The sequence below is a fragment of the Tachypleus tridentatus genome, chromosome 6 (genome assembly GCF_004210375.1).
Source record: "Tachypleus tridentatus isolate NWPU-2018 chromosome 6, ASM421037v1, whole genome shotgun sequence".
NCBI lineage: Eukaryota > Metazoa > Arthropoda > Merostomata > Xiphosura > Limulidae > Tachypleus > Tachypleus tridentatus.
In genome coordinates this window covers 120,422,911-120,439,305 of record NC_134830.1, presented here as the reverse complement: position 1 = coordinate 120,439,305, position 16,395 = coordinate 120,422,911, and the positions used below count along the sequence as shown (strand labels likewise).

Genomic DNA, 16,395 nt, shown 5'->3' with positions numbered 1-16,395 from the left:
AGTCGGTAGAGAGAGAGAAGCAACGAATGTGTATCATACTGTCAGTCGGTAGAGAGAGAAAGCAACGAATGTGTATCATACTGTCAGTCGGTAGAGAGAGAAGCAACGAATGTGTATCATACTGTCAGTCGGTAGAGAGAGAAGCAACGAATGTGTATCATACTGTCAGTCGGTAGAGAGAGAAGCAACGAATGTGTATCATACTGTCAGTCGGTAGAGAGAGAAGCAACGAATGTGTATCATACTGTCAGTCGGTAGAGAGAGAGAGCAACGAATGTGTATCATACTGTCAGTCGGTAGAGAGAGAAGCAACGAATGCATACTGTCAGTCGGTAGAGAGAGAAGCAACGAATGTGTATCATACTGTCAGTCGGTAGAGAGAGAAGCAACGAATGTGTATCATACTGTCAGTCGGTAGAGAGAGAGAAGCAACGAATGTGTATCATACTGTCAGTCGGTAGAGAGAGAGAAGCAACGAATGTGTATCATACTGTCAGTAGGAAGAGAGAGAAGCAATGAAAGTGTATCATACTTTAACGCAAGTTAACGGATTTACAACGATAGAATCCGGGGTTCGGTTCCCAGTGGTAAACAAATAGTCCATTGTGTATGTTTGGACTAAGAAACAACTATATTTTTACACCAACATTCCTAACTGGTCGACCTTGCATAACATTCCTAAAACACGCTTGGAATTAAAATGCATTGTTGTTCGACAGTTTCCTTATATAAATGTTGCTGTTACCTATATTTTTCTCCTATTTATTCAATAGCTTTATGTGTCTCTCTTGTAAAAGTTATTATATTTTTTCTGTTAGGTCACTAAGTCAGTAGGTTGAGAGTGGCGTCTAGGATCACACAAGATAAATAACTTGTTTTGTTGAATATCGCGCAAATCTACTCGAAAGCTATCTGTACTAACGAACAGTGGAATGAAGAGTAATATTATACGCACAATAACAACTTTTCTCTTCGTGTGATGTTAAGGAAACATAAAATTTACACTTTTTCTTAGCGTAACTATATTATATCTTATGTTTAGTTCACCTTTTATCTATCTTTAAACTGTCTATCAATATCCTGATTTATTAACGAAGCTATGCTGAGAAACATTTCCTTCATTTTAAAAATCGTGTTTCAGAAACGAAGAAATGATTAGTTATAATATTCAGGTTAACGTAACAATCTTAATAGACATTAAATGTTCGAAATACTAAAGTATGGTAAGCACAGAACTCACAAAATGGCGCTGGAACATCATAACGTGTAGTCTCGTTCTATTCGAAACAGCAGTTGTTGTTCGACGGAATCGTAACTCGGAGGCTTTGGTTTGTGTGAAACTTCCGGATCTTCTGCTCTAGAGAAGTTAAAGTAATTAAATTAAATAAACGTACTAGGGTAGTCTAGGTTAACGTTTTGATGTTCTACGTAAGATAAGTTAATTAATAAATAATGTCTACGTATTAAGTGTTCATGGGATAAAGACCACAGAATACAGTGTGATGGTTATACCACTGTCTGTACAAATATTATATATATATATATATATATATATATATATATATATAAATTATAATGACGTTTACACATGTAAATATTAACCTCCTTTTGAGGGTGTAGTTTCTTTTACAGGTATATATCTTAACCTCCCCTTGGGTTAATGATTTACAGGTACGTACATTAACCTCCTTTTGGGCTAATTACATTTCCAAGTAAAAATATTAACCTCCTTTAGGGTATGCATCTTTAGAGATACATATGTTAACCCCCCTTGGGGTAATCATTTTTGCAGTCACATGTCTTAACCTTTCTTTTGGGGATAATCACTTCGACAGTCACATATCTTAACCTTTCTTTTGGGGATAATCACTTCGGCAGTCACATGTCTTAACATTTCTTTTGGTATAATGGGTTAATTGCTTTCACTGGTATCATCTTCACCTTCTCTTCGAAGGTTATCACTGTTTTAAAAGGTTCATGTCCTTCCTCCTGAGCAGTGACTTGAAGGAATCGATACTTTAATAATTATTTTGGAAACTTACATTGAAATTCGTAATATATGTAAACAGCAAGAGTGTAATTACAATACACATTACTTATTTTCTGTTTAGTCCGCACAAAGATATATAATTCTAAGGCATGATACGTTTTACCCAAAGCATTAAAGCTACTGTTTGTCTTTATGTATCTCTGAATGACTGGCTAAAAGGTTTATTATTATGGCTTTCTCTTTAGTTGTTTTATCTTTGTCGTAACTTTATATCTCGTTTGTTTTCGGATTTCGCGCAAAGCTACACGAGGGCTATCTGTGCTAGCTGTTCCTAATTTAGTAGTGTAAGACTAGAGGGAAGGCAGCTAGTCATCATCACCTACCGCCAACTTTTGGGCTACTTTTTTACCAACGAATAGTGGGATTGACCGTCACTATATAACACTCTCACGGCTGAAAGAGCGAATATGTTTAATGTGACGGATATTCGAACCCGCGACCCTAAGATTACGAGCCGAACGCCTTAACCTCCTGGCCATGAGTTTATAGCAGATATAAATGTACATTTCTCATTTAGTCACATACTTAATAAACAAATGAAATAGATAAATAAAGATTGTCATTACGTTAGTTTTTAAACTAATTTTAATAATCGGAACGTGTTTAACGCAACTTTAAAAATTTCGTAAAACTTACTGCTTTTCTACTCGAAGAGCATCTATATCTGGACTCATTAGTGCTAGCCTCTGAAGATAGAAGGCGTCGTAGCTGAGCTGGGACACTAAAGAAAAAGTAGAAATTTATAATAATTTGGCACATAAATAATTAAATACGTAAAGTAACGAGACTGTTACTGAAATAAGTAACATCTTCAAGCACATTAAACAATTTTACTCATTCTTACAAATGAATTTCAGAGCATTAAATAAGTTCGATATAATCTATTGATCAATTATAAAGTAGTACTTATACTAATTACCAATGAAATTTAGATCCGAAATAACGAAATATTTAAACATACAAGTCAACGTTTTATTCGAAATGCACAACCAGGAACCACCTTCCAAAACTGCATTAATAAAACTTAAGTAACGTCAGGACTACCTTGTTTAACAACATTTAATTTTTAAAAATTCAACCAACTATGATTTTACGACGTCGTTCACTTAATTAGTGTATACTTAACAATACTTTATCATCGCTACATAAAACTGGGTAAAAGGAGTAATGCTTGTTAATGACGTGCTTTCGAGCTTCAAAAGTTTTTTTATTTAATAATTAAGCCTAGAATTAGGTTCCTAAGTGTTACTTAAGTGATCAAACTTTCATTTCTGCACGTTTGTGAAAGTCGAGAATAATTAACATATTGATTTTGAATCTTTTATCTCAAAATTAAAAAAAACTTTTCAAATTTGTCTGAAGTAAGTAAGACGTTCGAATGTTTCATTGTGTTTAAATGTGGAACAGATATATCATTGTGGCTAATAATTGTGCCCGTGTAAGTTCTAATACTAGAAGCATTTTTAAAGTGAATTACTTGTGAATGTTTTAACATAATCTATAGAAATCGTATCTGGTTTTAGACACTGACATAAACTTAATATATCGTATACACACACGTGGTAAATATATTGAAAATCCCTAACTGCGAAGTTGCATATATTTTGAGAACGTTGTTCTGGAAATAATGTCTTTCAAAAGATGACGCAACGGAGCTGTTTCGGTGTTTCAAATATTTAAAAAATTTCAACAGAGAATCCCATGGTTAAGTATTTTAATTTTAAAAATAAAGCTATAATTGTTTCAGCGACAAGAAAGAACTGTAAAAGTGAACGCTTTTCACTAATATTAAATAAAACAAAAGCAACAAAAATTAATTATGGATTCAAGCAGAAGTGCTCTTTACGTCATCAATTCTACGAATCTTTCAACATGAACACGAGTTCCTTGCAGAAATGTATGATTAAACAGTAAGGATTTAGGCGTTAGAAAAAAGTAAATATTTCATTTGAAAAGAAACTAGCGTTAAATAGTTCTTTTCTCTATTATTAACGACAAAAACAAGGTTTCCTTTTCACCCCAAATGTAGTCACTCGGAAAAATATTTTATTTATTTATTTTTTATTTCCATACGTTTCCATGACAACAAACACATACAACACATCTGCTTATTATGACAAATGATTTTTAATAAAATATTCTTCATACTATGACAAGATGGCGCATACAACACATCTGCTTATTATGACAAATGATTTTTAATAAAATATTCTTCATACTATGACAAGATGGCGCGATCGTTAAAAAAGTTCAATTAAGAATAGAAACGTGTCGCACAATTCACGTTAAAGACAAGCAACACATATCACGAGATCAGAGTTTTTTCAAATACTTAGCCATAAATATATATTCACAATAATACACAGAAATTTGTTTCTTTCTTTGGGTTGTTTTGAATTTCTTTCTCGCAAAGCTATACGAGGGCTATCTGCGCTAGCCGTCCCTAATTTCGCAGTGCAAGACTAGAGGGAAAGCAGATAATCATCACCACCCACCGTCAACTATTGGACTACTCTTTTAACAACGAATAGTCGGATTGACCGTCACATTATAACGCTCCCACGGCTGAAAGGGCGAGTATGTTTGATGCGACTGGGATTCGAACCCGCAACCCTCGGATTACGAGTCGAGTGCCTTAATCACTTAGCCACTCCAGGCCACACACACAAATTTAAATACAGCAGCTCATGGGTACGGATAAAGCAAACATTAAAAAGGGCTTAAAACCTTTAAATGGTTCATGTGCACAAATCGATACTTGCTTGTGAGATTGTTGAAAACTCAACGGGTAATTTTATATCTAAAACATAGAAACTGAACGCCAAAACGCCAATGTAGAAAGATTTCAGCCGACCACACCTGCCATCAGCACAGCTACATTCACTCGAATAAGAATTGACTATCGCAATTATAAAGACTTACCACAGTAAAAGCGGAGCTGTGTGTTTAACGGCACATCGTGGCTCGAGCCTTGGACCTTGCGGTTTCCAGTTCAGCTAAGCAATATTAGGCCACGCCAGTTACTGATACTGTTCAGTATATCTCTGTATTATTGTCCCAAAGGCTGATATAATTTGTTTTCTCATTTCAAGGAACATTGCTATCTTTATAGGGCTGCGCAGATAGCTCTCGAGTAGCTTTGCGCGAAATTCAAACAAACAAACTTTATAGGGCTAAATAACCACGACTCCTAACGCTAAAAATTCTAAATACATTGTTTTGTGTGTGTGTGTGTCAGCTCAAAAGGTTTAGTGTAAAATAAGCTTTCAGATTTGTAGGGATTTATGACTGATTTAGTGCAAGCTAACCTGATAGTGAAGTTATCGATTTATAGTGTGTTGTTCACAACAAGTACTAACTAACCACCCCTTTACCATGAAAACACTACCCGACCACCTCTTTATTATCGACATATTAACTACCCAACCACTCCTTTATCATGGAAACATGAACTAACATACAATCCCTTTATCATCGTAAGTTAAGTAACGACGATCCCTTTATCACAAGAATATTAACTAACAGCCTACCCGATCATTATCTGAGCAAGAACTAAACAACCACCCCTTTATCATCGAAACATGAACTAACTGACCTCCCCTTATCATCGGAATATTAACTAACCGACCAGCCCTCTACTATCCAAGCATGAACTAACCAATCACCTCTAACAAAAACTAATTGTTTTAAAGTAGTTCGATGTTTATGAATAGCGTAGATATTCTGTAAATACCCAGGAAAAAGAAACGACAAGCGAGTGTACCACTGATAAACAGATGATCAATAGAGAATAAACTGATTTTAACTCAACGTGCGCGCGTCGTAACCAAAACTGCACATCTTATTTCCACGTAACCCTGACAGACTTCATTCGCATGATGTAATAGTTGAAATGGAGTCGGTAAAACGTTCTTAATGACATCACTGAATTTCTAATCTGAACTGGCAAGGGCGTGGCCAATGAAAGTGAAAAATAGGAAAAAAGAAGAACCGAATAGCGAAGCAGCATATGAAATCGTTTCGAACAAGATATACTGAAATTAATGTGCACCCAGTAAAAACGGCGAATATACATCTAAATAATGAAATCGCATACGTTTTCTACTGTTCGACTATTAGAAAGGGAGGGGTCTACAAAAACGACAGTACTGTACCTTGAAGGGCATGTTTCTTTTAGCGCTGACTCAATGGGCTATCTGCGCTGCGTCCATCGTGAGGATCAAACCTTTCATTCGAGTAGGTTCTTTAACCTTAAGTATTCGTTTCTTTATTTTTTTATTTTCTTTCGAAAAATGATTTTGTCTTGTGTCGACTAACAAAAACAAAACGAACAGACATACACATTGATCAAATAAAATATTGTTTAAAAACCGTTATAGCAAATAATAATGTTCGACGCTCATTTAAAAATGTAATAGTTGGAAAGTATCAACAGACAACCAGATATGGGAAAATGAGAAACATATGAATAAACTTGTTAATGGATTACAATTATCAAATTAATAAAATAATAATATAGTGCAGAAGAACATAATTATAGTTCCACAGAAACATCCTCATTAGAAAAGGAAAAATAAGTCACTTTAATTTGTCTCGCATCTTGCTGAAATCAAGACTTCATGTACAAAACCGAATTACCAGCTCTAATTTATGTTCAAAATTTGAATGTCGTTCTTCATGTTAAAACATAAGCATTGGCCTAATATCTAAATCTAATATCATTTCATGTTTTTATTTAAAAATTAATAACAATTCAATACAAATACTGATACGAATAAACGTGAAGAAACAGGTAAGTCTCAAGGCAGTGGTATTGAAATATACTCCATGTTACACTGGAATGTTAAATATGTTATACTAATATACTACTAGCATGACCGATGTATTACACAACAATATACTACCAGTTAGACTGGCATATAGAATACATAACACTAACATAATCCCAGAGAACACAGTATGTTTAATATGTTACACTAATATATTCCCACTTCAGTATGTTTAATATGTTACACTAATATATTCCCACTTAGACTGGTTTTTTGAATATTTTATACTAATGTTAAGAGTTTTCAAACATCCTGTTACACGTGTAGCTGGAGAATATCAAATACATTGACAAGTAACGCTTAAAACTATATATATATACATATTGTACATAAAACGATCCATAAACTCCACAACAATGTGTTTATTTATTTCACACAAATTTTAATTACCAAAAGTTCTTCAGAAAGAAGTCAAAGTAACATGATGTTAGCAAAAATATAGAAAAATAATTGTAATAGCTCCTAATTACCAAGTATTATATCTCACCTATGACACCACCTAACTACTAGGTATTATATCACACGACACCACTTAACTACTAAGTATTATATCTCACCCCCATGACACTACCTAACTACCAGGTATCATACATCCCCCATGATACTACTTAACTACTAGGTATTATATCTCCCAGATCACACTACCAAACTACTAGGTATTATATCTCCCCTTGATACTTCCGAACTACTAATTGTATTATATCTCACACGACACCACCTAACTACTAAGTATTATATCTCACACGACACCACCTAACTACTAAGTATTATATCTCACACGACACCACCTGACTATTAAGTATTATATCTCACGACACCACCTAACTATTAAGTATTATATCTCACCCATGACACTACCTAACTACTAGGTATTATACCTCCCCATGACTCTACCTAACTACTAGGTGTTATACCTCCCCATGACTCCACCTAACTACTAGGTGTTATACATCCCCATGACTATACCTAACTACTAGGTATTACACCTCCCCATGACACTACCTAACTACTAGGTATTACACCTCCCCCATGACTAACTACTAGGTATTGTACCTCCCCCATGACACTACCTAACTACTAGGTATTATACCTCCCTATGACTCTACCTAACTACTAGGTATTATACCTCCCCCATGACACTACCTAACTACTAGGTATTATACCTCCCTATGACTCTACCTAACTACTAGGTATTGTACCTCCCCCATGACACTAACTAACTACTAGGTGTTATACCTCCCCATGACTCTACCTAACTACTAGGTGTTATATCTCCCCATGACACTACCTAACTACTAGGTATTTTTTCTGTTTTATGACACTACATAACTACTAGGCATTATATCTCCTTTATGACGCTACCTAACTACTAGGTGTTATATCTCGCCCATGACACTACCTAACTACTAGGTGTTATATCTCCCCATTGACAGGACTTTTGATCACAAAATATGGTTTTTATTATCTGTAACTATATTTTGTATTTACTACATAGGTTATATACCAATATCTGTATACCTCTCATAGCATATGTATATGTGTTTATGCATGTGCGTGTGTGAGTGACAGTTTAGAACCACATGTAACTTTTTCTCACGAAACACTAACAATGCATTAAATAAATTATTTTACAATGTTCTTACCATTTCTCCCCGCGTTGTTAAGAGCCACCTGAAAACGAAAACCCAAACTTTCGTTAAAGAAAAATACAAAATGTAGTACAGTAAATACATATGTATCATATACACGAGTAAGTATATAATGGTTTGTGTTTTAACCGGTTACACAGAAATATTATTAACTTATTATTATAACATTCTGTACGTGGCACAACTTTATATAAAACAAAACTTGGATGTATTATTACGTTTAAACTATAAAATATTTTGGAAAGCGATTATATCTTTAATTTATATTCTTCTTAATAGGGGGTAAAATAAGTTTTTTTAACTAGTGGTGAAACAGATGCGTTATCGTTTAGGTTGCATTCATATACTGACACCACAGTAAGAATAAATTAAGTTGTTAAATTGGTTGTTGAGATGAATTATGTTGTCTGATTGGATATTAACATCCATTAAGATCGATTAAATTGTCTAATGGGATTCGATATATCGTACGAATGTCTTATTGTTTAGATCAGATTGTGAATGAGGTACCTTTATTGTACCAGGGGGTTTTAATAACAGCTTCCATGTATTGTAGGAAAGCCCTCACAGTATATTGTTGTAAACATTTATAGGCTCTAGATCTAGCGTATCTCTGTTCATCATGTGTTAAAAAGTGCAAATTCTCACTGAAGACTAATATTACAGAGTTAGGCTTAGATTTTTGTTCTAGTTTTTATACTGATATAGTAGGTTGCCACCTGGAAAATCAATATTGATGAGTCTTATACTTACGAAAAATCACCTTATTTAATGTCGGTACATTGGATTTGATTTGTTTCTTGATATTACCGACACTTTAACTTAAGTCTTCTTGATGAAACCAGTGAAGACGCTTTTTACACTATTAATTCTATTGTTTAAGGAAGTACAGTCTAGTATTAGATAAATATAATCTATTATTTGATAAATACAGTCTATTATTAGATAAATATATTTATTATTAGAGAAATACAATATATTGTTAGAGAAGTATAATTTATTGTTTGAGAAATATAGTCTATTATTATAGTCTATTGTTAGAGATGCACAGTACATTATTAAAGAAATATTATTAAAATGTACAGTCTCTTATTAGAGAAGTACAGTCTATTATTAAAGAAGCATAATATGTTATTAAATAAGTACAGTCCATTAATAAATAAGTACAGTCTATTACTGAAATAGTATGTTATTAAATAAGTACAGTCCATTACTGAGAAGTACAGTATATTAATAAATAAGTATAGTATATTACTATAGAAGTACAGTCTGTTATTAAAAGTGTACAGTATATTATTAAAGAAGTACAGTCTATTATTAAAGAAGAACAGCCTATTATTAAACAAGTACAGTCAGTCTATTATTAGAGATAATTCGTATGGTACTTAATATTTCTTACTTATTGTGCAAACATGACATATGAAGAGACAGGCTTTGTTCTAGAAGGAACATATACTGATATTGTTATTAGGCTAACTTATTAGCTTAGCTTACAGTTTTATATATATATATATAATTTAAGTATATATCGGAAACCTTATGAAAGTTTCTTGGGATAAATCATATACTTTTTTCCACTTATGAAGAAATGTATTTGTACACTAAAGAAGTTTCCTTACACCTAAGAAAAATAGAGCGGCGAAAAAGTAAAAAAAAACAAAAAACATGGCGCATGTACTAACCAATCATATTTGTTCAAAATTTCTCAAATTTGCCCATTACGTTTTCAAAAAAATGACAGTCTTCTCAGTGCTTGCCCATTTATTCACCACAAACATTAATATTTTTTTTACTAAATTATTTTGGCTACGTGCATCGGTATAACACAAAGCACGCTACGTAGGAATCACGGCTTTTATGGAATTATAAAGTTTCTAAGATTTGAGTAGCATTTTTGTTCTTAATTTTCTAGAAATCAAAGTTCACTTTTACGTGGAAGTTTATTATCAAATTGAGCACGGAATCTAGTGCCTGAAATCACACGATATATTAGTAATGTCACTCACGTGCACCTAGATGTACTCTCACTGAATGTAAGAAGTAAACCACAGAGCTTTCAGACACAAGCAAATAAATGATTAAATAATGAACATATTACATTTTGTTTTTCCTTTACATAAAAGCTTTAATTAACGAAATAATAATAAATTTAGACCCATACATAGAATGTGTGAAAGGGACTATAACAATATAAGCATTATTTTTTATATCACAAAAATAGGGGGTTTGTCTGTACCCCTCGACGTGTACAACCCCATCCCCGGCTGCGTTCATGAAATTACAATGCATGATTCATCAATTCCAACGCATAGTTATTGCGCTTAGAAATCAATATGATTCAGGAGATTGAAAGAAGTTAGAGCGGATAAGAAATGTGGCTTGGATGTTTTGTACAATGCATAAGATAGAGGTTGGTGTGAATATGTGACTTGATTGTTTTGTACAATGTATAAGATGGAGGTTGGTGTGAATATGTGACTTGATTGTTTTGTACAATGTATAAGATGGAGGTTGGTGTGAATATGTGACTTGATTGTTTTGTACAATGTATAAGATGGAGGTTGGTGTGAGTATGTGACTTGATTGTTTTGTACAATGTAAGATAGAGGTTGGTGTGAGAATGTGACTTGATTGTTTTGTACAATGTATAAGATAGAGGTTGGTGTGAGTATGTGACTTGATTGTTTTGTACAATGTGTAAGATAGAGGTTGGTGTGAGTATGTGACTTGATTGTTCGATAGAGGTTGGTGTGAGAATGTGACTTGATTGTTTTGTACAATGTATAAGATAGAGGCTGGTGTGAGTATGTGACCTGATTGTTTTGTACAATGTGCAAGATGGAGGTTGGTGTGAGTATGTGACCTGATTGTTTTGTACAATGTGTAAGATGGAGGTTGGTGTGAGTATGTGACTTGATTGTTTTGTACAATGTATAAGATAGAGGTTGGTGTGAGTATGTGACTTGATTGTTTTGTACAATGTGTAAGATAGAGGTTGGTGTGAGTATGTGACTTGATTGTTTTGTACAATGTGTAAGATGGAGGTTGGTGTGAGTATGTGACTTGATTGTTTTGTACAATGTGTAAGATGGAGGTTGGTGTGAGTATGTGACTTGATTGTTTTGTACAATGTGTAAGATGGAGGTTGGTGTGAGTATGTGACTTGATTGTTTTGTACAATGTGTAAGATGGAGGTTGGTGTGAGTATGTGACTTGATTGTTTTGTACAATGTGTAAGATGGAGGTTGGTTACGAGAAAACTGAGTGCCATTGTTACAATTTGAACATGCCTAAAAGAGCCATTTTGCTGGTTCGAATTTGGACTTTCCAACCTACAGACTGCCACATTAACCATTGCCCGACTCGTGACAATATGGTGCAGCTTCATATAGCAGGTCATACTGACAGCAGTTGTTGTTATGATATGCAATATCCTTAACATATTTACATGACGAATGTTTAACAGAAGGTGACGTAGTACTGAATAACCACTGGCGTTACGCACGAGATACAAGAAACCATTACCATTTAAATACTGCCACTATTTGCAACACGACATGAAAACGTACTGTTAATATTACACTAAAACGTTTCCCAAACCTGATCTACTTACTTGTTTATTCCGGTTAGCTTTTCTAAACTTAGCTGGGTCGAATCCCTCGATAGGTTCCTGGAAATACATCATAGTTTGTCAAGACAAAGTGAAACCAGGGGGACACCTACTCACTACATATTCTAAACAACTAATGTGTTAAGTGATGAACGATCGCGTTTCTCTGTTTATTAAAGTGAACATAACATATTCTATTGTTGTAAACAATGTCAATATAAGAACATGGGAAGTATTGTGTAGCTAGCATATTCCACAGGTTGTAGATTCCAAATATCAAGATCTCAATCTGTAGGAACACCCCGTGACCTCAAGGAAGACATAAAGAAAGCAAGTGGACTGCAGATACACCCTGGAACCTCAAGGACGAAAGAAAGAAAGCGGTCCGTAAGAACATCATGTGACCTCAAGGAAGACAGAAAACAGGAGAATTGTAGGAACACCACGTGATCTCAAGAGAGAAATAAAACAAGAGGACGTGTATTAGTCCTATAATATGGAAAATATCCTAAACCAAAGTACGATACCAATAATCTTTAATTAAACAAAAACTCAGTAAATGATCCCCGAAATTACACATATAAATATAAAACCAAAAATATTTATGATAATCGTAAGCAAATACAAGATTACTTCTTCCACATACAGCACAAGGTTGGTACTTGCTACAACTTCTAATATAAATAAAACGAGTCTAAAATACCTCTTCCCCATCTTTCTTTTAACGTTTCTGTGAATTAATAAGCCATATAGTCAGGCCTAAGACAAGAGCCATATAAAGATAATGTTCAGAAAATGTTTTAGCTAAGGTAAATGGACAAAATCTAAAATTGAATTACTATTATCGTGTCCCTTTAGCCTTCTTACTATCCGTGTAACTACTGGGATCAGTTGTAATATACACAAATACACTGCATGGCCAAAAGTATATAGACACCTGACCATCACACCCCTATGTGTTTGTTGAACATCTCACCACAAAACCATGGGTACTAATATGGAATCGGTCTCTCCTTTGCTGCTGTAACAGACTCCACTCTTCTGGGAAGGCTTTTCACTAGATTTTGGAGCATGGCTACGGAGATTCACTCCTATTCAGCCACAAGAGCATTAGTGAGGTCGGGCGAGAAGGCCTGGCTCGCAGATGGCATTCCAATTCATTCCAAAGGTGTTCGATGAGGCTGAGATTAGGGCTCTGTGCAGGACAATCAAGGTTTTCCATATCATCCTCGACAAACCATATCTTTACGGACCTCGCTTTATGCACGGGGGCATTGTCATGCTGAAATAATAAAAGAGCCTTCCCCAAAATGTTGCCACAAAATTGGAAGCACACAATTCTATTGAATGTCATTGTATGCTGTAGCATTAAGATTTCTCTTCACTGGAATTAAACAGCCCAAACCATGAAAAACAGCCCCAGACCTTTATTCCTTCTCCTCAAAACTTTACAGTTGGCATTATGCATTCAGGCAGGTAGCGTTTTCCTGGCATCCGCTGAACTCAGATTCGTCCGTCAGACTGCCAGACAGTGAAGCGTGATTCATCACTCCATAGAACTCGTTTTCACTGCTCAAGAGTCCAATGGCGGTGTGCTTCACACCATTCCAGGCAACGCTTGGCAATGCATATGATGATCTTAGCCTTGTGTGTGTGCGGCTGCTCGGCCATGGAAACCCATTTCATGAAGCTCCCGATGAACAGTTCTTGTGCTGACATTGCTTCCAGAGGCAGTTTAGAATACGACAGTGAGTGTTGCAAGTGGACAGACGAGTTTTACGCGCCACGCGTTTCAACACACTGCAGTCCCGTTTTGTAAGCATGTGTGGCCTACCGCTCGTGGCTGAGCTGTTGTTGTTCCTAGACGTTTCCATTTCACAATAACAGTACTTACAGTTGACCGGGACAGCTCTAGCAGGGCAGAAATTTGACGAACTTTCTTGTTAGAAAGGTGGCATCCTAACACAGTGCCACGTTCAGAGTCACTGAGCTCTTCAGTACGACTTATTCTACTGCCAATGTTTGTCTATGGAGATTGCATGGCTGTATGTTTGGTTTTATGCACCTGTTAGCAATGGGTGTGGCTGAAATAGCCGAACCCACTAATTAAAAGGGGTGTCCACATACTTTTGGCCATGTAGTGTATATGTTAGAAAGAAAATTTCACGTGCAAACAAAAGACTGTCTTCCTAGTACAAGCGATACAACTGAATTGTTAGATACAAGAATCTTGTACTATGTTAAAGCTTCAAAATCTAAAAAAAAAAAACAATGGTTGAAGAACGTTGTAATGACGATAGAAAACCCTAGAGTTTTTCTTTGAAGCTGAGTTTGATTGTAACCGATAAAATCAGAGGAATAAGTTGTGATCCACGTACCACCCAGACGCAAGGTAATTAAATCAGTTGAAAAAGTTAAATGTTTCCATAGAAAGAAATTGCGTCACTGATGTATCAGAAAAAGGTAAACCAGTTTGGTTGAAAACAATGATTATTAATAGAATCAACTGTATTAACGATTGTTATGATAAACAACAATGAACAGATTGTTACCATTTTAAGATGGCCTAAGTACTAGTTGTCATAGCAACCATGAACACCTTAAGCCACATAAAACTACCATGTCTCCAGACGTATTTCCGCAAGTTCATAGGCCATGCTTTGTTATAGACTACAGAGTACACAATTCTTCTCGTGAAATTTTATTAGCGTCACAACAATACAAATTATAACGCTAAGTGTCTCTTATGTGACGTCATTTTAGTGTCTACTGACTGACAGACAACACAACAGAGGTATTAGAAGTTAAAACAGGTAACCACTCCAGGTGATCTTAGACGTCACTTCGGGGAAGTAACCACCCACTGGAATGTAATATAAATTGAAACTGGCTCAAAGTGATAACAACCACAAATAGTTTGGGCCATTTAAAAGTAGTATATTATGTCTAACTTCTGAATTCAAAACAAACTGAAACCGGTTCAGGGTCATAACAAATGAAAATATCTTGTATACGTATCCAAAATAAAAACACATTAATTTAAACCGTACTGTTGTCATAACAACAACCAGCAAATTAACCAAATCACTAATAAAACAACAGAAGAAGAGTGACGTCATTTGGAGTAAGCATTCTTTACTATGGCAGATGTAGCTTCACCAATTCAGTGTAACTTTAACATTTTAACAGTGGTTATAGCTGTTTTCACAATAATAAAGCTACTACAAACAAATGAACTCTTCATTGTACATTGAAACTTACAGGTAACAAATCTACACATACAAATACTTTATAAATCTACAGACAAATCATAACTCTGACTTCATTGTGACGAAAAATACGAGATTCACTTGACACTTATCACACCTTTACACATCTATAGACAAACCATAATGCTGACTTCATTGTGACGAGAAATACGAGATTCACTTGACACTTATCACACCTTTACACATCTATAGACAAACCATAATTCCGACGAGAAATACGAGATTCGCTTGACACTTATAACACATTTCCATATCAATAGACAAACAATATTTCTGATGAAAAACACGACATTCACTTAACACTTATAACATCTTTACACATCTAGAGAAAAATCATAATTCTGACTTCAATATAACAAGAAACACGAGATTCACTTGACAATTGTAACACCTTTACACGTCTATAGACAACCCATAACTCTGATTTCATTATGACGAGAAACACAAGATACACTTGACATTTAAAACACCTTTAAACTTCAACAGAGAAACCATAACAGACTTCATTTTGACGAGAAACACGAAATTCAGTTGACACTTATAACACCATTACACATCAACAGAAAAATCATAGCTCTGACTTCACTTTGACGAGAAACACGAGATTCACTTGCAACTTATAATACATTTACATATCTATAGACAAATCACGACTTCAGTGTGCATAAAGAATAAACATTATTATATCTCCTTCACATAAAGAATAACCACAGGAAAATGTTAATTTTCTTTAAATGTACATTTCGAGTGGTATTTCTGTTGTAGAAATCAAACAATCGACTAAGAATCAGTAGATCAAAGACAAGTAGGCCATTAAACTTATCAAGAAAATCCAAGCTGAGACTTCATAAACCCCAGTAATTCTCAAGCATAATAACTATTCATGTATTGAAACATGTTTGTACAAATGGTCGACTTTTCCGCAACTTTAACAAATAATTTGTACTTCGATAATTCTGTCTTTCCAATATATGCTTTTATTAGTAAT

General features: G+C 34.7%; 1 protein-coding gene across 1 annotated transcript; it reads right to left on the bottom strand.

Moving 5' to 3' along the window:
- Positions 1-340: 340 nt before the first annotated feature.
- On the bottom strand, positions 341-15,543 carry LOC143251698 (uncharacterized). Its single transcript, XM_076502947.1, has 6 exons — positions 15,505-15,543; positions 14,033-14,164; positions 12,142-12,198; positions 8,523-8,550; positions 2,687-2,771; positions 341-1,357 (listed from the first exon to the last, which is right to left on the bottom strand). The coding sequence occupies exons 1-6, from the start codon at positions 15,541-15,543 to the stop codon at positions 1,258-1,260; spliced, it is 441 nt and encodes a 146-aa protein (XP_076359062.1). The 3' UTR covers positions 341-1,257.
- Positions 15,544-16,395: the final 852 nt, after the last annotated feature.